Below are 23,076 nucleotides of genomic sequence, written 5' to 3'. Positions count from 1 at the left end.
CTCGCATGCAAGTAATGATAAAAGGCAATTTCTATTAACCAATATTCAATAACAAAGCAATTATCTTTTCCTATTGTTAATTGCATTTGATTTAATTTTCAAGAGCAGATACTAATAAATTGAGAATGATTTCTAAGCAACTGAAAAAATATAACTATAGTGGAAGAAGAAAAGTTACGAAATGCGTGAGGATGAAGTGATGATCAAAAACGACGTAAGCTGAAACAGAGGCTGCTAGACTACAGACGTACCTTACTTAACACATCGTGAATGTATCTATTTGAACTAGTGGCATCAACGTATCCTAGGCCGTCGTGTATACCATACTAAATAAAAGAGGAGTGCCCAGTCAGTGGTTTATATCACATTGCCCTAAAAACCCACAGACTCTCCGTCACCAGAAGGAATCTTGCCGTTTTTCCCAGAGATTTTTGAAAAGCATTTTATGCGCAGATCCAGAGGGAGCTTTAAGGATGTCAAACTTCTTGAATCTAAACTTCTTAAATTCACATGGTGAAATGACCGTAATGAAAATAGGCCTTAGACCAATTTGGCAATCAAAATTAAACCTCAGATTCCCAAGGAAATTTTATTTTTTCTGGATCCGCACATGCATTTTATTCCATCACATTTAATCTACCACTACTAACAGTACAAACTAGCATCTACTTATGTAGCCACTGGTCATGGGGTACATATAAATAGTTTATGTATTTTTGGAATATTGTTTTTTCTTAAGAGACACTTCATCATGCTAATAGTCTGGTTGTTTCTTACAAAGGAGTGCACACCAAATTAAATAAAAATCTACAACCTTCTACACCCAGTGGTAAAATCGCTGAAATCAACACTCAATTAACTTTTAACCCTTGTTTCTCAAAAAAGCACAAGATTTCGAAATTAAATTTTTGTTTTGTTTTGGATAGCTGTTATTATTATTTTTGTTTTTTAAATTTCAACAAATTACAAATAAAAAATTTTGTGAACTTGGAATTCATCAACCTTTCCACTGGTCCTCTAAAACTACCATCTAAAACATTGCAACAACTCCAAGCAGAACAGAAAACAAACTTACTGCAGTGTTGAGAGCAAAGCCCGTGGGCTGTGGGCTGGTGGCCTGGATGTAGCCCAGCCCATCCTGGGCAATGAATGTGTCCACTGGGCCCGGGCTGGTGGTGAGGGGCACGGAGCGGGTGCTGGGGGAGGTAGCGGTGGGGAAACCCTGGTGTCCAAGGCTGTTGATCATGGCTGAAATGTCAAAACAACATGCTCTCACTGGACAGAACCATGCTAGCATACACAGCAGGGCAATGTACAATAGGTAACCCAACACCAAAAAACCATCCTCAATTCTATCATCTCCTGTTAACTCCAACATAGAAGCATTGGGGTACGGTCCTAAGAGCACACACTTAACACCAGCAGAGTAGTTGTGTTAATAAGAACTTAACTTTTCTTCATTTCAAAGCAGAGTCACTTAAACTCTAAGCCATGCATACATTCATCTATATGACTATTGTTTTATTGATGGCTAGATTTTTTAATTTATAAAAGTCTGGTACTTCAAACGAAATCTAAAATGTTAGGTTCAACTAGTGTTACGATTACCTAGTAGATGTATATAAATATCTTAAGACCAAGTGCTGTACATTGTATCAAGCAAAAACAAACAAACAAACAAAAAGGAAAATGTCCATCTTCCATCAAGTGTATTCTAGCTTTTGAAACCAAATCTAATACAATTTACACTACCAATGAATTGTGCATGCAATACTCCATTAATTACTACAAAGTTTGTTACTGCTCATTGACGGAAATTAAATCAAAATTAGTACCCGTAATATTACATGTATTTTCATAAATATGATATATAGCAGTGAAGAAAAAATCTGTGAAATATTAGTATAAATAGGAATAAATAGGAACAAATGCATAGATATATGGTGTATATCGATACAATTCATCAAAGTAAAAAAAAAAAAGCTTGCAAGGAATACAATGACAAATGCACCAAGTTAAAAAAAAATTGCCAAGGTTGTAATTTCATGCAAACTTAAATATTCCTCACAAGGTTTTTTTCCCTTTCCCTCGCAAACATATAATCACCACGTGCAAAGTTTAAGTACGAATTTGTGACACATTTTGTAAACGTTGTTATATTTCTGCTAATTTATCGGCTCGACACTTCAACTGTTTATCTTCTTGACTTATAAGGATTAGTACCTGTTCTCTGTGCTGTTAGCAGCTGTTCTCCCACCCTAGCCAGGGGGGAGTTACTGACTGGCAGTGGGGAGGGCTCACTGCGTTGTATTTGTAGGGCGTTGGTGGCCAGGGGGCTAGTGGTAGCACCAATATCTGCATATATGGCAGGGGAGACCTGTCGCTCACCGGGGGTAGCAGTGGGGGTTTGTATTAAACCAGTGGGATAACCAGGGAAGCCTATACAAAAGACGACATACACCATGAGAGCTCTTTATAACAACTACAACAGCTCACATATCAAATTTCAAATTTGAAAAAGGGGAGTAACTCTTATTAAATCAAAAATTCATTCCTTTGTATTTAAATTCATTTTTTTGTAAGCAGATTGACAGCTGTATAGGCTGGCTTCCCTGGTTTTGCAATGTCTAATACAGAACAGCGCACACACTTTATGAAGATGCATTGTCTACATGAAGTAGCAGCTAGGGCATGAGTTCACCTATAGCTACTCTAGAACAAAGAATATTCAATTTTCACGTAAATATCTAATGTTAATCAAAGTCAAGCTATATGTAAACTAGGAATGGCGTTTTGCCCTTTTGAAAATTTAACTTTTCAAGAAAATAAGACCCAATAAGACCAAAATTTCATTTGAAATATTGCATGCAAAAAAAAAAAAAAATAATAACTACAATAAGCATTGGTTTTAAACTACATCTACTGGTATCTATATAATATGGAAGCTTGAATTATAGTGTGGCGATGATTCTATTCATAGACATGCAAAATCAGCGGAGCAGCCATTATTGACAATATCAGCAAAAACAGTCATTCTCAATGGCAAAGGTGAAAATTCAAATGAAAATCTACCATAAATATTCATTAATATATAGGTTAAAAAATAAAACATAAAGGAAGTATTCAGGATACACATCAAATATATATACTGGTAAATGAATTTATATATATGAAGACAATAATTCAAAATTCTAAATAAATAGTTTCCTTTTTGTCTAAAAAAATTTCCAAAAAAACATTAAGTAAGTTAACAATCAAAGACCTTGTATTGTTAAATACAGACAACATCAATAGATTATCAAATGAATTAAAAATAAAATACATGCATGGTTTTAATATATCCTAAGAGGGCATAATGATTGGACAAAATGATAATAAATAAAAATGACAGCTTGTTAATTAATCAGGCATTCAGCACATTGACGATTGCATGAAAACTCTAGCTAAATGAAGAGCAAGGTTAGTCAACGACATGGATGCACAGGACTACAATTAAATCCAGCTCACGACAGTTCAAGATGTCATATTTGTAGACAGAGTGCAGGGAATTCTGGGAACTATAAAGCTTGGAATCACTGCGTCCATTTTGTGACGAAAATTACGGTCTGATTACAACACAACGCATTAATATTTTCATCAATGGGCCATTTGAATTAAGAATTGTGAAATTGCGTTTTTAAGGTAATACCCAGACGTTGCTATGGAAACGGTGGTGCTTACTTGGACTTCCTGTCATGCCCAAGACACCGCGAGTCGCCCCACCAGCCCTAGCACTGCGAGCTACGACGGCCGAAGCAGACCGTGCAACTACAGCGGCAGAGGCGATTCCATTCATGCCTGCCAAATTACACAAAACAATCGGTCACATACATCATTGCCTTCTACCCCTAATTCCCTGCCATTATACACACAAAACCTACCATACTCCACTCACAATATATCAACCTCTCGTTTTCGTGTTTGTTTTCAGAAAGGAAACAAAATTTGTTAACAAAATTTTATTCCCAAAAAAGACCAAATGCCATATCAAACCTTGATTGGCTGATAGGCTTACAATGGATGAATTAAGATTCAGAATCATAAGTCAGGTTTTTGTGTGAGAGAAAGAAATGAAGAAATTCCTTATGGTATTTGGTTTTATGAATTTGTTCCACTGAATTTTGAATCTTGCTTTTCTTAATTTACAAATACTTTTTAAGTATCCAACATGAAGAATATCTTCTATCATTCTCAGTGAAAATTTCTTCTCATCTTCCTCTCATTTCAAAAGTTTTTTAAATCTCTAAGTCAGTTAAAAAACAAATCAGTAAAAGAATCTAAGAAAAATCAAAATGGTGCTCTATACAAGAAAAAATTAAAGAAAATATTTTGACAGGACAATTTTAGTTTGTTAAAAGTATCAGTGTAAACTCTCTAGTAAAATCAATGATAATCCAACAGTCTGCATAAATTAACACTGCATGTAAATCTACCAGGCAGGATTTGTAAGCCATTTTGGTTTTCTGATAGTATATCGATAACTCTATAATCTAACAGGCTGTATTAGAAGATATAGATAATTGACTACATGGTATAAAAGGGGCTGACTGATCTTTTACACAAGATAATGTTAATAGCATCAATGCTAGTGATTGAGATAATTCAAATCAGGGTTAAAAAAGAACCCAAGTATTTCTAAGTTATATAATATATCCAAATGCATAGTTGTTTTCATAAACACTTTGTGACAATGGGGCGTAATAATTTGAGTTGAGTGTGTTAAAGCCAATAGACACATAATTATGTCCTTGATGCTAATTTGACAACTTTGACAGGAAAAATTATACCAAATTTCTCTCTATTATTCTAATATCTAAAAAGTTTTAAATATGCTCTTTGCCTATGCTAAAATTTTTAACCACAAAAAATCTCATTTCGTTTTTGGCAAGCCTTTGCAGCGTATGATTTTACTTGAGGTAGCCTGGTTAAAGGGGTAAGCCATTCAAAAGAACAAAATAAAATCTTGGTAAACTTTGAACTTGTAAATGTAAACACCAATTCTACAGTGAATATTAAATACATGTATTTTGTTTTACAATGTGAAACACGAAACTCTCTGTGCGAGGTTTACCTAGTGGAGGTATTAAATTTAAAGCCTAAAGGCTGTGCAGGTATTCATTAATGCTCATAAAAACAGTAAAACTACATGTACCAGCATTGAATTTCTCAAAACTTTTGTCAATTAAACTTTGGGTGAACAGAAATGATGACAATTTGTCAAGTCTAATGGATTAAATGGATTGACTGTTGTAAACAACATGCTAATATAAACACATGATTATGAAGAGAAAAATAAATTTACATTAATGAATTAACATGTCATCAATGCCAATTTCTACCATTAGATGAGTGGAAAACAATCCAGCTGCATAGTTTATTGCTATGGTATATTTTGTTTTGAAAATGGTGGCATAACAGCTTAATTCATTTTCTTTTCAGTCAAGAATCCAAAAGAATTTTACATCTAGAAATGTTTGTTACTCAGATAAGATATTTAAAGTACGATTTAGCTACTGGTTTGGCATTGGTCAGATCGAGTTACTCCTCGTACAACACATGGAAATAAACCACAGAGCTTTACAGTTTCCACCTCATATCAATGCTAAGAAAACAAAGCTTTCAAAATTGATATACACGTATCTACTACATCAAAAAACAGAAAAAAGTAAATAAATATCAAATCACAGAGAGAACAGATCCCTACTGTCCAAGTGACAAATGACAAAAAATTAATCGTAAAAGAAATATCGTCTGGACAACATTATGTCTGCTTATAGGACTTTCAACATGCAGAGAGACAAAGATAAACACAGATCTACTACATGTCTGCTCCCAACTATAAGTTTTGGCACTGGAGATCACACATGCCCTATCACTCCATATTATCCACAACAAAACTCCGTTCTTCCTGCGGTGCAGATATTTTGGCTCAATAAATATGGCCCATTAAAAAATGGTTCAATAAAAAATATATTACAATAAATTAACAAGCATCTTTAAATATACATATAACAGAATAAATACACAACAGTTTATTATTTTTTTTTATTGTGTGTGTTGGCGATCTTTCTGGTCTCAGCTGATATGTTGTCGTCTTTCTCTCCAATTAATGTGAACTCTGTGATCAGAGTTATTTCCCATAGGGCTGAAACGTTAAGTTGACAGAGAGGATAGTTTAGAAGGGGTACCACTGCCCTAGTTCTAAAATTTCCATACCTGGATAATAATAGCCTGCTGGGGCCAGAGTAGGAAATCCACGACCATAGGGGTAGCTAGGCAATCCTGTCGGCAGATAGCCTGGAAAGGAAAACAAAGCACAGAATCAATATACACGTCCTCTGATCCTTTCTTAAGCTCAGGGACTTTTTAAAAAAACTATTCAACTTTTATTTGCTCTCATTTTTTCCCCACAAGGAGTTTAAAATTATGAATTATTTCTCTTTTCTTTTCTTTTTTGACATTTCAAATACATGCAAAAGAGAAGATGTAAAGTGTTGTTGTTTTTTTTTTAATTTTGAAGTAAAACAAGGTACATGCATTCTTTCTGACTTTCTTACAGTGTGTATAAGCTAAATTTTTCAAAGGTAATTTTTCTGAGAATAAAGATAACATCTTTATTTTTGTAAATAAGTGACAAACCTGATTCATGCTTAAATTTCATGCTTAATCTTGTTTTTTAATTAAAATATACAATGATTTTACTCTTTTTAACACCCCCATTTCCATTTCATTAGCAGTTTGACAAAAAAAAGCTCTTTAAAATTTATTCCCACTGATCGAATTGGTGAAAAGGATCTCTTCCAAACACATTAGTGTTGTATAAATGTATAACTTTCCAACATAATCATTTGTTTTTATCTATGTTTTTACACTGAAAGCAACGGAGCTTAGAAAATTGCCTATGAAATACTTTTAAAGAGCACGTTATCAATCATTTAAAGAAATTAGACATGTCTGTTCACAATAAATAAATTTTCTCCTGAAAAAAGAATTTAATAGAAAAGAAATCTTTAAGTAAGAAGAAAGCTATTAGTTCACACAACTAAACAGGGACGACTTTATGTCATGCAATATAGGGCAAGGAATAAACACACAAGGATTCTACAGAATTTTCAAACTACAAAATCTAGCTGATGTCATGCATGACAGATAGTCACAGCTGAACAGTCAGTCAGGGCTGCCAATGTGTACATGAAGCAGAAAATTTGAACAAGAAATGCTTGGACACAACACTGCAGCCCTAACTTGTTCGTGTTAGTAGATATAAATTGTAGCAAGAGTAGTCTTTCTTAGTTTGTGAAGTTCATTTCCGTTCTTTCGGTTCGGATCTTGTCCTGACCAGAGTACGAAAGAGGGGCAGTTCTGGTACAAGTGAAATATAGCAGAGACTGTACACTTACACAGTTCCGGCATAATTAATTCTTGTGGAATTTCGCCCAAGACGATTTCGCCATCCTCCGTCACTAAGAAAGGATTAGAAAAAAGGGAAATCAAGTTTTAGTGGTAGCAAGAAGCTCACACTTTGTACTAGTGCAACTGAGAACCAGTTTAACCGGAAGAGGAAGTTGTTCACCTGAAATTGCAAATTCCACTCTAATGATGCATTTGAAGATATACTTCAAACAAATCAATTAACTACTTCTAAACAGTGTTCTAAGGGAATTCAATTTCTAAATAAGTGGTGTTTTCAAAAAAAAAAAAAAAAATTAAAACATTTTCTTGAAAAAATTCCTTTGTAACTTGAACAATTTAGAAACTTCCTCATCCAACTTGAACACTGAAGCTGAACTTAATTGCACTAGATGAACACCTTTGATTCATATATGCTCAATCGAGAGAGGAACCTTTTTCTCCAGGGAATTCTATGTCACACAGGGCTGTTATAACATAAAACTCATATGAGAATACACAATCAAAGGTGCTGTGTACTGGTGAATATTAAAAAAAAAAGTAATAAACCAAAAAGTCTACCACAACTTCCGTGTAAAAATTCTTTTCTTTTTTTTTTAAAAGGTTTTAATTAATAAAAAAAAATAAATAAATAACATTGGACTAGTACATTCAACAGCGAAACCTACAAATCTGTTGATCTAGAAAATACATTAAGACAGAAGTGCAATAACACCGTACAAAGCGGGGTGAGGCAGCGCAGTTTCTACTTCTGCCAGTTATCTCCCTTCTGATGCAGTTACTTCCCTTGCACATTTGACCTCTTGCCTGATGAGTGATAAGCCTTTGTCATATCTCTACCACAGTACTAATTTTACATTGTAATACCACATCTAAAGATAATGATTAACATGCACAGGTCCTTCACTCACTTCTATCAAAAGAAGTGAATGAAGCCAAAAAAAGTTGTTCGGATTAAGTTTTCACAAGAGAAGAGCTATATCACTTTTTAATTCTACCACTCAATATCTACCTCGGACAACATGCAGAAAAAAAACTGAATGACCACGGAAACAAGTTGGCAAAAGGTCATCATGTGCAACGAGTTGTTTATTTTTTCTTTTGTAAAGAGGAATAATATGTATATATGTATAACTACAGTCAACCCAAAAATCTACATCCAAGTGATGGTCTACGTTGGTACTTACCATACGCCCCCCTGGTCAGGGTGCCCCTCCCACGCGCCAGGGTGGTGGGTAGCATCACCTCTTTGGGCTGAGCTTTCTTACACTCAACCTATACAAAAATAAAATTGGGTATTAATCATGTTCGTTACTGGTAATTCTTGATAATTATAAATATGACGCCTTGTGAATTCTTGCTATTCTGTAATAAAATTGGCTGTTATTCTAATAGTTACTAAAATCTATAGCAAGGAATTTAAATATTGAGAATAATATTAATAATATAACTGTAGGAACGGAAATTTGACTATTTCCTTATTAAGGACACTATGGCACTTGGTTGTTGATTGCTTGATGAGTCGTGCGATATGCTTGTTCTGTGACTTTATGCTGTGTGTGTGTAAGGTATTTGTAGGTGGCGATCACTGACCTACCATGACCATTGTGTAAAGCAGTGTACTTCTGAAGGCAGCAAACACATCTCGTCAGAAAGCTACAGTACTTTCTGTTGTTCTACATAGCAACTTGTCAAGCTAATATGTTGCTTACGTATGTTCTTTCAACTTGTTTGTCTCATGCTCTCATTATTTTGTGTTGGGCTTTTCCCACTGACTGCACTGAACAAAGAATTTTTCGTGTAATGGGTGTGGGCTATTTTACCATTTTCTTGTTGATCTCGTGGAAGTGGATTTCACACACCTTGTCCACCACATCTTCATTCTCAAAGGTTACAAATCCAAACCCTGCAAAAAACCCAAATAATTCACATCAAATCTTGGCATTAGATTTATGATGATCACACATCCTAGTTCTAACTAAACGGCCCTATCCAACTGGTTTTCTGTAGCCCCCATGATGGTATACTTTCATTATTTGGATCATTATATCCCCAAATAACTCTTAAGATTGCCTTACAATATTTAACCTCATGCCAAATTTAGACCAAAAGCAATCACTTCGGGAACGCTTGTACTGATAGATGCATAAATCTTTAAAAGCCATTTTCTGACACCTTAGGAATCTTTCCTGCAATTAACTTTCAACCCAATATTTGCTACAATCAAATGCTCTTGTAAGAAGTTCCCAAACAATGACTTCCTAACAATGTCTCAAACAATGCCAGCCCTTTGAGGTGAAGCTGGGAACAGACTTTGTTTTCCAAACCCATCATGCTGCTTTCAGTTTGCAAAAAAAATTTATTTGAGCATTTACCAATTGTTCCGAGGTTCAAACGGGATCTTTGTGGACCAAAAATTGAAATTACCATGTTTGAACAAAACATGGACTTTTGCTGTATACATACGGCCATTAACACAGGCTGAGAACTTGTAAGATGTTTAACAGATCGACTAAATAAATATTTGGCTAGTTTACTTCAACAATGCTATTTAAACATCTTTTCCACCTTTGCGACACATGGTCTTCTATAGCACTTGTTTGTCTGTTTGCCTGGGTTATACCTCAATGATTCATTTCTGGGGCAGTCCCCCATTGCACCTAATTGAAGTGTTCCCCCAAAACTGACAAAAAATATTACATAAACAACAGGAAACTTAAGGACTCATTACATCGGTGTGACATAGCAGACTTAACCATCTAATCCTTCTAGAAATAACCTCTGACAAAACAGACCTTTCAAACAACTGGTTCATACCCACCTACGTTTCGAAATGACTAAAGACTTAACAAAGTCACAACTAATTCCCACTAATAGAGCTACAGTTTATAATAAATATATTTGTTATTTATTAGGAATGTTTCTTTTAAAATCCCATAACCAACACACATGTTACATATTGTTCGTTTTTTGTTTGGTTTTTTTTTTCATTCAAAAAAACATTTTGATTCTATTAATTTAAAGTGAATAAAAAGAAATGAAAAAAAGAGATCTTTTTTTGGTTTCTACAGACTTTCCTGTTATTAGGATTACATAGTTCTGTTAATGTGAAGAATATAGTCTACAGCAGTGATAACCTGTGCTTTCTGACATTCCATGGAGAAACAAAGTACAACACTATTAACAGTCATGCACTAGAACACTGAGTCGAAAAAGCAAAATACGGCTACTGGAAAAATTCAGTTGTATACCTAATCTCTCTACCAACAATAAAAGCCTACCAAGTCAAAAAAAAATAAAAAAATAAATAAAGAAGAAGCTTTAAATGGTAACATAGATATTTTTCGCTTCAGTGAAAAAATGGGGTAAGAATTTTGCGCATTGTAAAAAGGCTGTGTTAAGAAGGGCAAGGAGAACTGTCCACAATGGGATGCAGTACGTGTAACACTTCCACCAGAAAAAAAAATTAACCAGACAAAAAAATTCCTCGATTATGATACACTACCACTGAGTACAATCTACAATATTGAAAGCTAGCTGGCTTTTTATTGGTCTAGATGTTTTGGTCTAAGTTTTGTGAGGCTAAATTTGATTGGCTATCTACTAAGTCATGTTATATACCATCATGGGAACAGATCCAGACTCCATGGCCTGCAACGGTTCATTCCTGAAATGTACAAGTCACATGTGTATACAATTTCAACAACCATTATTTATAGACCAAAATGCAATAGCTGGTATACCAGGCACTGAAAAAATTGAAATGAAACTAAAGACATGCATTCCAGGAATTTCATTTCCAATTGAACATCATTTACAGCTATTTTGTAGATGAAAGCTCTCAGCCTTCCCACATGATTAAAGACAAAATTTGAAGATATAAGCGCATCATAGAGAGTTATATTTATTTGCTACATAAATAAATATTAGTAGATTGGTTGGAATTGGTCCAGGAAAATATACGTCAATTTCTTTGCCTGTGCACTTCAACATCACCCCCAGTATCTGTTCACACTCGGCACAGCATATACAAAGATGCCCTTCTAATGAGAAAGAAGGCTACAAATTTTCCTATAATTATAAACTTTACCCAGGCAAATCTCTGAGATTTCCCGTAATCTCTCTAATTTTACAGCTAGGAAATGGCAAAAAGCATCTGGTTTTGCGAACTATGGGAGATTTACTTTATGTAAACACCTCTCTTGCACGGCACACACACCGTATAACGTATTGAGTGCAAAAAAATTACTTGAACTCTTTTCTACCACATGAACTGTAAACTTGTCAGAAATAAAACTCCCCATGTTTTCTAAGATTTTAATTTCTTTTCCAAGAAGATAAACTGGTACCATGAATTCAACTTGTGTGACAAGCTTTGATGCCTCGTGACTAATAAACTCGATTCCTGAAGATGAGGTTGGACTTAGGAAATACTTGAAACATTGGGTAAAAAATCCAGGTCTGGGGAATGTTCACAGATAAATGTGAGAAAATGCAGAGTTATTGCTTTGTTTTCAGCCATGTCATTCGTCACAGCGTAATCTTTGAAAGTTGAGTACCATGGCTCTGAACAACCCGGGAATTTAGATGGCGGATCAGCTTTCTCTTTTCTTTAACCTTGTCACCTTGCTCATGTTGTTTTAGTTTTAGCATTTATCATGTTTAAGGAGTGTGGACTTAAGACCTGCAAAAACCTGTCGGCCCCATTTTCTCGTCAGATAGATGTGAAATAAATATTTCATTGATTTCAACTCTGCGACCAGATAGGAAACGTCTTTGTTTGTAGCCCTTTTGTAGGTTACTTTTGATTAGCAAGTCAATAGCAATTTGATAGTTGCCACAAAATACTCATTTCCCTTTATCTGGCTTTGCAAGACAGGTAATTTAACTTCTATAAATACTTTTATTTTCATTTTTCTTTTGGACTACACCTCTTGAATGCCCAATAAAAATATCTGTAGTGACTCTTAAGGCAGTGATAATATTGCAGTTATATCCCTATCCCCAATTGGAAATCTATAGTTGCACTAGCATCACTTTCAGGTTTCAGGTCCTAAATGAGGAGAGTTTTGCAAGCAGACTGTGATATCATCGAAAAAAGCACCTGTTTGTAGCATTCTGACACATCCTACTCTGTGCCTTATCATCTGCTTATCAGAGACTTAATCCTTGGATATCTCTGGCAATGGCCAACAGGAGTGCACATTACTCTACTTTTCATCTTGTATATCATCTCCTGTATCCAAGATTACCTATTCGACTCTAGGGCTATAATGGAGCCCAGTAAGGGGCCAGTGTTCTAGGCGCCTTGAAACATGGCTTCCCATCTCCAAATTATCAACCCCAGCAGGGTAAAGCATGGCAACTGTGCAGGGATCCTTCAGCAGTTGATCACCAAACCAAATCCACAATGCGGTAAAGATCTTGGCATAAGGAGTCAGAAGCTAACATCAGACTAGACTTACAGTTAAACTAATACCTCCTAATCAATTTTTAAAAGATAGCGAACTAATCAAAAGCAACAACTGATTAACAATTTGTTTAAAAATCAATTTTCTGCTTAATTGCATGAAAGCTTGTCAGTTTCCTATTATATTGCTTGAAGATGCTGCCTTCCACAATTACTGTTTTTTCCCTCGCCTCTTATTTGATGCAATGTGGAGATTCCAATGCTATTAAATCAATATTACACAGGTCTTGAAAATCACACCAGAGTCTAATGTTTTGATAATGAAATCTTAATCCCATCATCATCCTTCATATAGGGCTGCAGGCTCCGAAGGAAAACACAAATGAATGCCAGGCTTCCATTAATTAACAAGCGCAAACTCAATCCTTCAGGGGGTTCCATTTTATAAATTCTTAAAGATATAAACACACTTCAGACTGCATGCATCTTTTTTTCTAAACAGGAAATGTGAATCTTAAGTCATATACACATTAGCCAAACAACAGATCAACATTTGTGAAATGATGTTTTTTTTCTCGTCCATCGATCTATTCTAACAAAATCTCCCCTTTTTTGAATCTTAAAGATTCTTCGAAGCATGAAATACAGATCATTACTTTATGGAATATTTATCAGAGTACAGATGTTTAAAACAATCAGAAATGATGACATCCAGAAATTTATACACAGCAAAAAGATGAAAGGCTATTACGATAAAATTGGTTCATCTGCCAGTGGAAATCTAATTTCCATGTTTTTGTTGAACATTAAATAGAAGAACTCTCCTCGTGTGACAGCGATAAAATGTGTCTCGTAAGCTGATATTATATAATTGAAGTTGACATTTTCCTTTCAAATTCATTTGTGATTCTGCTATTACCCAGTCCTCCTAGACAATCACTGTGGCTATGATTTGTGGTAGCACATCATGAAATGTCATTATCGCATGTTCTTGTTGCCTAGCAATGTCCTGGGGGCTAGCAGAAGATGTCTGCTCCAAAGTTCTCCTCATCTGTGGTTATTTTGTCATACCTCCTAGCAACAACCCTGACCTAAGTTGGGACTTTCCCTAATTCTGATTGTAATGTATCAACATTAAAGAGAATTCATTGGGAACTGCAGTGGGAGGATTCCCATTAAAGTAACATCATTGTTAAGTGTACTGATGGCGACTATCATACATCACATAACATCACAGAAAAGCATTTAAAACTAAACTTGGGTACATGGAACGTTTATAACTTTAAATTGCTCAAGAAGGTTTTTATCCGAGCTTTATTTTTTTATTATGGATTGGATTTAGAAAAACCCCAAATATGTTTTTCAGTGGAAAAAAAAAAGATAGAACACGACTCGCTTTCACCTTAATCTGTGGACAAACAGAACCGGACAAGAGGTACTAGATATTGTCAGAAACATGACGGATCGCTATGTTGGTTCTGGGTATTAATAAGATCTAACACAGAACAAACAACGCTTAACACTATGGTTTGTTCTCTAACAGAGCTGGTCCCAGTTACCAAAGACTGAGTGGTTACTATATTAAAAAGGGCCCCAGTAGATTAAACTGACCTACATATCACATGACTAAACAGGTCCCGAATGTCAAAATGCGATGTCAGTTTGCTTTTCAAAGTAAACTGAGTTGTTAATCCACTTCTCTAACACAATTCTAAAAAATAAAGACTGATTGTGTGCCTTAGGACAATTACAATTTTGATAAGAATCATCATAATCATTAGACTTATAAAAGAGATTTCATTTCATTCAGAATAAAAATTTTGAAGAAAAAAAACTCTTTTATCAGTTCTACAAAGAAAAGCACTTTTACTGGCATTAGCCATAAATTTAGCCAGAAATTTTAATCAACTCAAGTTGTGCTTTCGCAGCAGTAGTGAAAATTTCCTGTAATTCTGGTGCATGTTTGCTTTGGACCCTGTGTGCTATATCTACTATAGCAGCTCTCAAGACTAAAAGTGGTGGGGTAAAAAAAACGGATGAAAGTCACAACTATCTCAAGCGCGATTCACATTGGAATTAAAATTTTCAAAAACCCTCTCCAGTTTTCAGGGTTGCCAAGCAATCTCACACAAAAGTTGCAATAAAAATTTCTTTTAAGTCTCAATTTTTAATCCACGGTTAGCAGTAAAAGCGACAGAAGATCTTTTAATACATCTCGCCAAATGGGGGTAATAGTATCCCAGAAATTTACATACGCATTATATACTTGAGAGTTTGTGATTTATTGATACTCAAACACCCTTAAACTGTTGAGGCTTGTCTGCAATCCTGAAGTACAGTATTTCGGCTATTATCAACTACATGTAATCGATCTGTGTTGTTGAAGTCCTGAAATTGAGTTTAATGGTACTTTTACCTCAACAACAGTTACTGTACGGCACTGCGTTTGGAAATGATTTTTCTGCCTGACAGAACTTATCTTCATTCTCTGTGTATAATCTGGTGTGGCTTCTAACAGGTTTAATCGTTTTTATGCTCGGAGGCATCAGACCTCTAAATTTCTATTGCTCTGATGACCTTATGCAAGGTTCTTCCAATGGTTTCAATCTTGGTGCAGTGTTGAGAACAAGGGCAGATAACTGGGTTTTATCAGCACGGTTCTGTGCATCTGGTAATTGGCTTCAATCTTTTTTTCTCATTTCCTCCTACGCTGTATGTATGCATTATAAACCCTAGCCATCCATGTTATTGAACCACTAACACCACATTTACTTGTTTCAAATGCAAAATTAAACCTCCTGTTAAAAGAGTCACCAAAAGTTCAAGGAATGTGTCAGATCTTGACAATATACATAAAGTGACTAAAACCAATTTCCCTCGTCATCATTGCTTTTCTTCATCGCTAAATCTGAAAGCAATTTCATGTTCCAGTAGAAATTACATTTTCTGCAACATACATCCATTATGAATTTGTTTTATTTTTCACATCTACTGATAATTAATTTCATTAGATTTCATGCTGATTTTCTATTAGTAGAAAGCAACTTCTTTCAGGCCCTGATAAGCCAAACATGAGAGCATTTGCTTCGATTCTTCCATTTCCTGTGATCAATTTCTGATAGGTTTTTCCCCATGCTTTTAAACGAAGGCCAAATCTCTGGGTCAGAATTACTCATCACCATGCACTATAAACAAGACAGACATAGCAGGATATATCAGACATCAAAAGTGAAATATGTTGTAACTTTCTAATCAGCAGACTAAAAAATTATTTCATAACCGTACTCCCACAAAAACCCATCAAAAATCCACCACCATACGAATATTTCTGATACAAATCTTGAACATAAATAAATGTTACCGGTAGTTTTTTTCCTGCAAGCTTTACCAAGAAAACTGGTTTTTAATTATGAATCTGACTTGAAGAGTCCTTAATTGTTTTTCTTTTCCAAAGTAAATCCCCCAAAATTCAATCAATTTAATATCTTCTTGTTATTCTCAGAGTAAGCCCCCCCCCTCCCCCCCCATCAATTTAATCTACAACAAAACTTCCTAACACAAGATCTGACATTGATCTATGAAAAAATTTTGTGGTATGTATAGGTCCAGCAACATATTGGTGTAGAGTTTCCCTAATTACATGAAAATATAAAACCCTTTATGTCATTTTATTCTCCTAATTGGCCCTATCTGTCAGCCGTCCATAAAGCTGAGAATGCTTTTAAAGCAATGACTTTTCAGTCCTCAGATAGATGTAGTTCAGCTCGTATTGGATACTGAATTTGTAAATTATCACCCAGAGTGGGAGAACACAACAGTCAAAATTTACATAATAAAGAGAATCTCTTAATTACTTGCACTTGACACACTTTCATGTTATTTAATGAGAATGCACATATAATCTCGATCAGTTTCTGTATCCAGGCAAGGCACACATAGCCAAGTGATTGTTTTTCCAAACTACATGGGCACTCCACAGACTCCAATAATTCAGTGTAATTTAATTACATTGCATAACTGTTTTTCTTTCACAGCAGGACTGGTTATCATGGTAATTACCAAAGGATATTCCCAAGACTCGAGAGCAGCCATGATGAACCTTAACTCCAGGCTCAGAAAATTTATCATCGGCAAGGATATGGCTTAAGTCGACAAAATGTACAGGCATGGTACGATGCCAAAACCAATCACACCCAATTTCTTACATTTCGAGAATAATGAGGTGTAAATTAACTTCTACTTCAGGTTTTGTATGCCATTTGAGTAAACTGGTCCTCATAATGAGACCTCTCAACTTCTTCTTGTGCTGAAGCGTTCTGCTTAATGTGTGCTTGCTTTCAGATTATATGCATCTTTGAGCAAATTAATACGATTCTGCAGAGAAGTCATAAATTAGGGATGCTGGCAAAGTCAGACATCTCTAGTAGATGCAAACCCTTCAAGAGCTTTAAGTATGACAATGAGTTGAACTCTAAAATGTCTTATCTGAGGTGGATGTTGACACTATGAGATTTTCCAACTAAAAATGGAGTAAGCATTAATGATGAAAGCTTTGGATGCATGTCATCTGAGGAGGCATCCAATAAAGAAACTTAATGACCTGAAAAAATGATTACTGGTTGCCGGCGGCAATGACCTCTTGGTGAGCTCCTATCATGTAAGATTGACCATTTCCAATCTAACTCTTTCAATTGATCACAAAGGGAGGAGAAAGTCATGAATTTTCATATCCTGGCTTGATTGTTTACATACAGGCTACTGACTGCAGGCCAACGCAGATGAATATCAGTGACTTTTTCCCCTTGGTGATGAGAATTGCTAACTAATGAAGGCCTTGATTGGATGTCAATCAATGTAGAGGTTGAATTATACACACTAGGATGCATTTTTTGATTAATAAAACAAAAGATCACTACACCTTCACTTTATGAAACACCTGAGATCAGACGTACATGAAAAATTTACCACCAACTGGTAACAATGAAATGTAATCAAAGATATTGACATGTGATTGGGCGCAATGTCAGAATTAACGAAGAGATTTCGTGAACCATCAATGCGCAAACAGGATATCCAACCCTTAGCAATGGTCTGCAATATGGAATGCGTAAGTTCTAAAATTTGATTTGGTGACAGAGACATGAAAAATCTACCAACTAACTCCCTCAAGAGGTTTATAGAATAGACAACTTTAATCTACCAAATGCAGGGCTAACAACCCTTCTTCTGATATAGCAGACATGAGTAAATACTCCTGCACTGATAGACAGTGCCCCTTCATCTTGTGAAGAATCAGACATGCTTGGTTTGGTGCCTTTCAGTTCCTCAGTCTGAGAAGTAACATAATTACACACACTGTTAAAATCTAAGTCAACACAGACCATCGTTTTTTGACGAGGGGGCAAAGTTTCTCTGTATTGGATTTCCTCTAAGACCCCCCTTTAAGACTAATTCAAAAAATATCAAATCATTTGGTGTAAGAACCAAGGTCTGAAGGTCTGTGGAAGGTTTTTTAATCATCTCTTGTTTGCATAAGCATATTAACTCTGATGCTTGATTCAACTTTTTTCCAAAGAAGAAAACCCTTTTACCACTGAGAAAAAGGTAGTTTACCCTCTAAAGTGTTTGTCATTAGATCTTGGAATGTGTTTGCTCAATCACAGGTCATTAGTCTTCAATCAGATCATGGGGATGGAGAGTATATATAGAAGGTATTTACTATTTAATGCTGTTTAATGGCGGTTGGTGTGTAACTGTAGTTCTCAGATCTCCCAAGCACATGCATTGTTCCTTTGTGCTAGAGGTGTAAACTGCTATGAAAACTAGCCCCATTATCACTGGATTGTCAAAAACTGCCTACTGGAGCTACAGGGTCTGGTGAGAATTGTACAATTTTCACATAGCGCCAGTCATTTTTCACCTAGTTACAGACGGAGAAAAATACACCTCCTTAGCAATCATCATCTATTCATATAGCAAAGAAGAAGATCCATTCCGCTAATGAAATAAAAATGTCTTTCCAAAATGGCTAGCTTGGAGAATTCTTTTTTATCTTGCTATGCACACATATGATTTCATTTGAATTTTTGGTAATGGAAATGCATTTCGATAATAAATAAACCTTTAAATCTGTTCCCCTCTGAATTCTAAGCAATGAGGAATACAGCTGTTAAACAGAAGTTGCATGGCACCGACAGACAAGCTTCAGCTGCTTAACAATGACAACAGCTTCTGCAGCAAGTGGTGCAAAAATAAACAGCCAACTCAGATTCTGCAGAGAGCTTTCAATGAACTGTGATGCCAGGCACCTGGTTTAACAATTCTTGAACTTGCATGATGTCAGAGAAAAGGGTTCTTTGTGCTCTTTGAGCTATTTACAAAGTTTGAACCCTGCAACTTCTTTTGCTTGACTGTAATGATGTGTTTACAATCTGGTGTTTTAGTGCTTAACTCAGCACGTTCAGCCAATGACTTTTATCCTTTTGCACATCATTAGAGAGAAATTACATTTTGGCATTCCTTAAATTCTATCAACTTTTTTTTTCTAGTTCAAAAGACAATCTTGGTGAGTTTTACACCACTCCTATAGGAATTTGGCTTCTAAACTTCCTAGTTCTCCCTTAATCTATCCTTAATCTATCTAGTTACTAATGTTCATGCCTACTCTACCAGACTGTTCTAGCTTCTAAGACCCACCTTAATCCTCTAGTCTTACTTGTCCACTAAAAGATGTCCCATTACATTCAATTCTTTGATGACACTTCCACACACAAAAGGTATGATAATCCAATAGCACAAAATCATATGACAAACAGAAATCAAGGCGAAATAAATCCAGTTTCTTGTAGAGAACTAATCACCATTTCTTCCTTTTTCTGTCCCCCTGAAACCACTAAAATTTCTAAAATCTGTTTCTAAAGGCAAGAACAAACAGCCAACCAAAGCTACCTGGAACATCTTCAGAAGATGTACTAAACCATTTATCTAGAAACTACCCATACCACCACGAATGGACTACAGTTGAATTCACTATATAGAAGTATTGTGACTAAACAGTGACATTACAGTTCAGAGATGAGGACTCTTGACATAAGCATTTCTTACTTATATAAAATCTACTTTGGTTAAAAGCTCTACTGCATCACCACAGCCAAGACCGTACTAATAATACAAATGACTTTGTACTATGATCAACTAAGAATACAACTCTATACTATAGACATGCATGCAATTTACTAACAAGCCGATTAACTTAATAAGAATAACAGCACAAAATTCCTCCTTCACACCAACTAGTTCTTCAGAAGCTGTGCGCATGTTGTAGAGAACGAGAATTGTTTTTCAAAAAACAAGAGAAAAGAAATATAAATTTTTCTTTGCAGTCTGATTGGGAAAAGCATTTTGGCACCAGCAAAATTACTTTTTCCAGCACAGCAATTACACACACTCCAAGAATGCCAGCTTAATTCAAAGATAATGAATTCACGTTAGATGCGAGTAACTGCAATTCTAATTTCCACCACCACCAGTAAATGCTCGCTACTTTTGCAAAATGGTTTATTGATGGTGTCATTTTAATGCCATTAATTATGGGGGGTACAAAAAAAATTGCAGTCATCAAAACACATTAGTATGGCCAGTATCTACATGTACATAGCCAAAGAAAATAAACAGGGATGAAGCCTCTTGTAATAGGTTTTCTAGATGCACAGTTTCTTGGTGTGTAGTGATTAACTGTTTTACATACTATGAGTCGAAATTTTTCCAGAATGTTATAAACGTTGTCCTTGCACTCTATCTGACTTTAAAAACCTGGTAATTGCAGTTTGCATGAGTCTACATGTAGCCTAACACTGCACGATTCTGCAAACTTTAGAGCATAAAGCAGAATGATAAAGAACACATTTATGATTTCTTAAGGATGTTATTTAAGAAAATTTTCCACCAAAAAGAGGGAACTGTGCAGCCGGCTCTAACAGAGATAAGCTTTAGTTTCTTTTTCATCTGTCTTGTCTTATCAATCAGACATAAAAATGAATGGAGTTTCAGAATCTGATTAGCAGAAAGCTTGTCTGTTGCAAAGACAGAAGAAATGTTTTATGAATATATCTCATCTGTTTTTGCAACAGAATTTTATTTTGGGTTTGACAAAATAGCTGTAAATAATGTGTGGGAGGGTTGCTATGGTAACCAGCAAGTTTTGCATCTCTTTCAGAATAAGTATAACCATGTTTTGTAACAAGTAAATTTTCAGTCCAGTTAAATTAGCTGGAACATATCTGTCCTCAATTACCTCTATGGCGATTTGTTGTCTTGTCAAACATAAGCATGGCATCTTCAATCTACAAAGAAAATAAATAATAAACATCAGTAACCTTGGCAAATTTAAATTAAATAGCATCCATTAGAGAAGGTTAATGAGTTCTATCCCCTCTACAACACTAAGTAATAATATTTCACATCATATTCACTCAGGATTATTTAATTGACTGATGCAACCTGGGAAGTTTCTGATAACAATGTTAAATTGACCATATCTTTGAGGGAAAAAGTACATTAATTTTAAAAATTAACCACAAAATATATGGAGCTCTTGCAATACATCGGAAATTAAGACTTTAAAGGTATTCAATAGAATTTTAAAAAGCTGTCCACTGTGAACATTTTTTAACATTACCTAAGATTTAGAAGATTTTATTTTTATGTAAAACAGTAATCAATTGAAGGTAATTAAAACATCATTTCTGAGCTTTTATACCAGACATGACAATCTAAATAGGATCTTCACAACATCATTATTTCACCCCCAGGGGCAAGTCAACAAGACATGATGGCCGACAAAAAATAATGGCCAGGTTTGTAAGAAAATTCAAGTTCAAAATCAGTTCAGCTGCTCATTAAAAACCCTCACAGAAAATTTCATCTGGATGCATGTGCTTTGTGGTGCAGCTATTAAGGATTTAGGCTGTTTGCATTTAATGAGGAGAAGACGGAAAAAAGTTTGGATAAGCAGTAACAATGAGCCATTGATGTACGCTATCTCCAAGAGAAATTCTGCTCGCCACAGCATTCAAATGCAGATGGCCTTGATTGGAATCGATCACGGGCCAAATAAAATTAACACACCAAGTGTGTCTTTTGTGATTGTGGTATACACTAAATTCAAAAAATATCTGAGCATCAATGCTGCCTATAAAAAATCAATAAGGACACTTCTAAACAAATCATTTCCATTTGTGGGGGCAAGGGTAATTTTTTTTCCGGACTCATCTTGCTAAATCTTACCTACAACCGATTTGCAGTTTTATCATTTTGCATATACCAAATTATACTTTGAACCTTTGGTTTCTAAACTTAATTCTTTCTTATTTTACTCCCCTGGTATTCAAGATAATTAAAAAGTGTTCCTAAGCAAAAACACAAAAATTTAGCCCCAGACAATTAACCTGCAATTAAGTACAAAGGAAAAGAGTAATGTTACATAATTTCTCTTTATTTATAGTTGGCAAGTTGTGGGTTTTATGGACCAATCAAGGGGACTGGAGAAGGCAATAAAATGACAAAATAATTTTGCTTGCAATTTAAGAGGCTTGGGAGAAAACACACAGACAAAGGTGTAAGGTTGTTTTAGAGATATGTCACCATCTACTTTACACCCAGAAAATTTTTCTCAAAAATTCAAAGGTGCCAAACTGAAATCCCACCTAACACTGATAAAACCAACAAATTGTGGTTGTTCAAATACCAAATGACTATAGTCTTTGGGACAGCAGACAGAGAAATTTGCAAAACAATGGCAGTTGGTAGGAACATTTTGTTTGGATGGTATCTGCACTTCCGCTATTAATGCTGTCCTTGTTTTCGTGTCAGATAAAATGGATTTTGACATAAAGGCGAAAAAAGAATGTTGAATACAGACACTGAGGTCCATGTTTTTGTCAATCAGTAGATTTTTGACAAAACCAGAACATAATAATTATGAATATCATTTATATATATTGGGAATAACAAAATCAAAATGATTTATGTGCCAACTGCAATTGATTAGAAGACCATGAAAACCAATACGCCTTTCAGACACCGATTAAAAACACCTGAAACGCCTGATTAATAAATTATTAACTATCCTTAACATCTATTCCTTTGGTTCGGAACATTACATAACACATTAACATTTCATCTTAAACTGATCTCATTGTGTTGGGAACCAGTTTGAG

At 35.2% G+C, this 23,076-nt stretch overlaps 1 protein-coding gene across 5 annotated transcripts in view; it reads right to left on the bottom strand.

Moving 5' to 3' along the window:
• Nucleotides 1-23,076, bottom strand: part of LOC128189341 (RNA-binding protein Musashi homolog Rbp6-like) — a 51,309-nt gene that overhangs the window by 5,227 nt on the left and 23,006 nt on the right. The window contains exons 7-14 of one of the 5 annotated variants that reach the window (XM_052860909.1): nt 21,153-21,201; nt 9,273-9,355; nt 8,637-8,724; nt 7,440-7,502; nt 6,256-6,336; nt 2,224-2,439; nt 1,076-1,248; nt 252-326 (exon numbers count right to left, since the gene is read on the bottom strand). In XM_052860909.1, coding sequence (XP_052716869.1) covers nt 252-326; nt 1,076-1,248; nt 2,224-2,439; nt 6,256-6,336; nt 7,440-7,502; nt 8,637-8,724; nt 9,273-9,355; nt 21,153-21,201 — 828 coding nt within the window. The remainder of the gene's footprint in view (nt 1-251; nt 327-1,075; nt 1,249-2,223; nt 2,440-6,255; nt 6,337-7,439; nt 7,503-8,636; nt 8,725-9,272; nt 9,356-21,152; nt 21,202-23,076) is intronic. The other 4 variants (XM_052860911.1, XM_052860912.1, XM_052860910.1 and 1 more) reach the window with 4 other exon arrangements.

This window comes from Crassostrea angulata, chromosome 6 (assembly GCF_025612915.1).
Source record: "Crassostrea angulata isolate pt1a10 chromosome 6, ASM2561291v2, whole genome shotgun sequence".
Lineage (NCBI taxonomy): Eukaryota > Metazoa > Mollusca > Bivalvia > Ostreida > Ostreidae > Magallana > Magallana angulata.
Note: the sequence above shows the minus strand (reverse complement) of the source record. Positions and strands in the feature narration are given on the sequence as shown.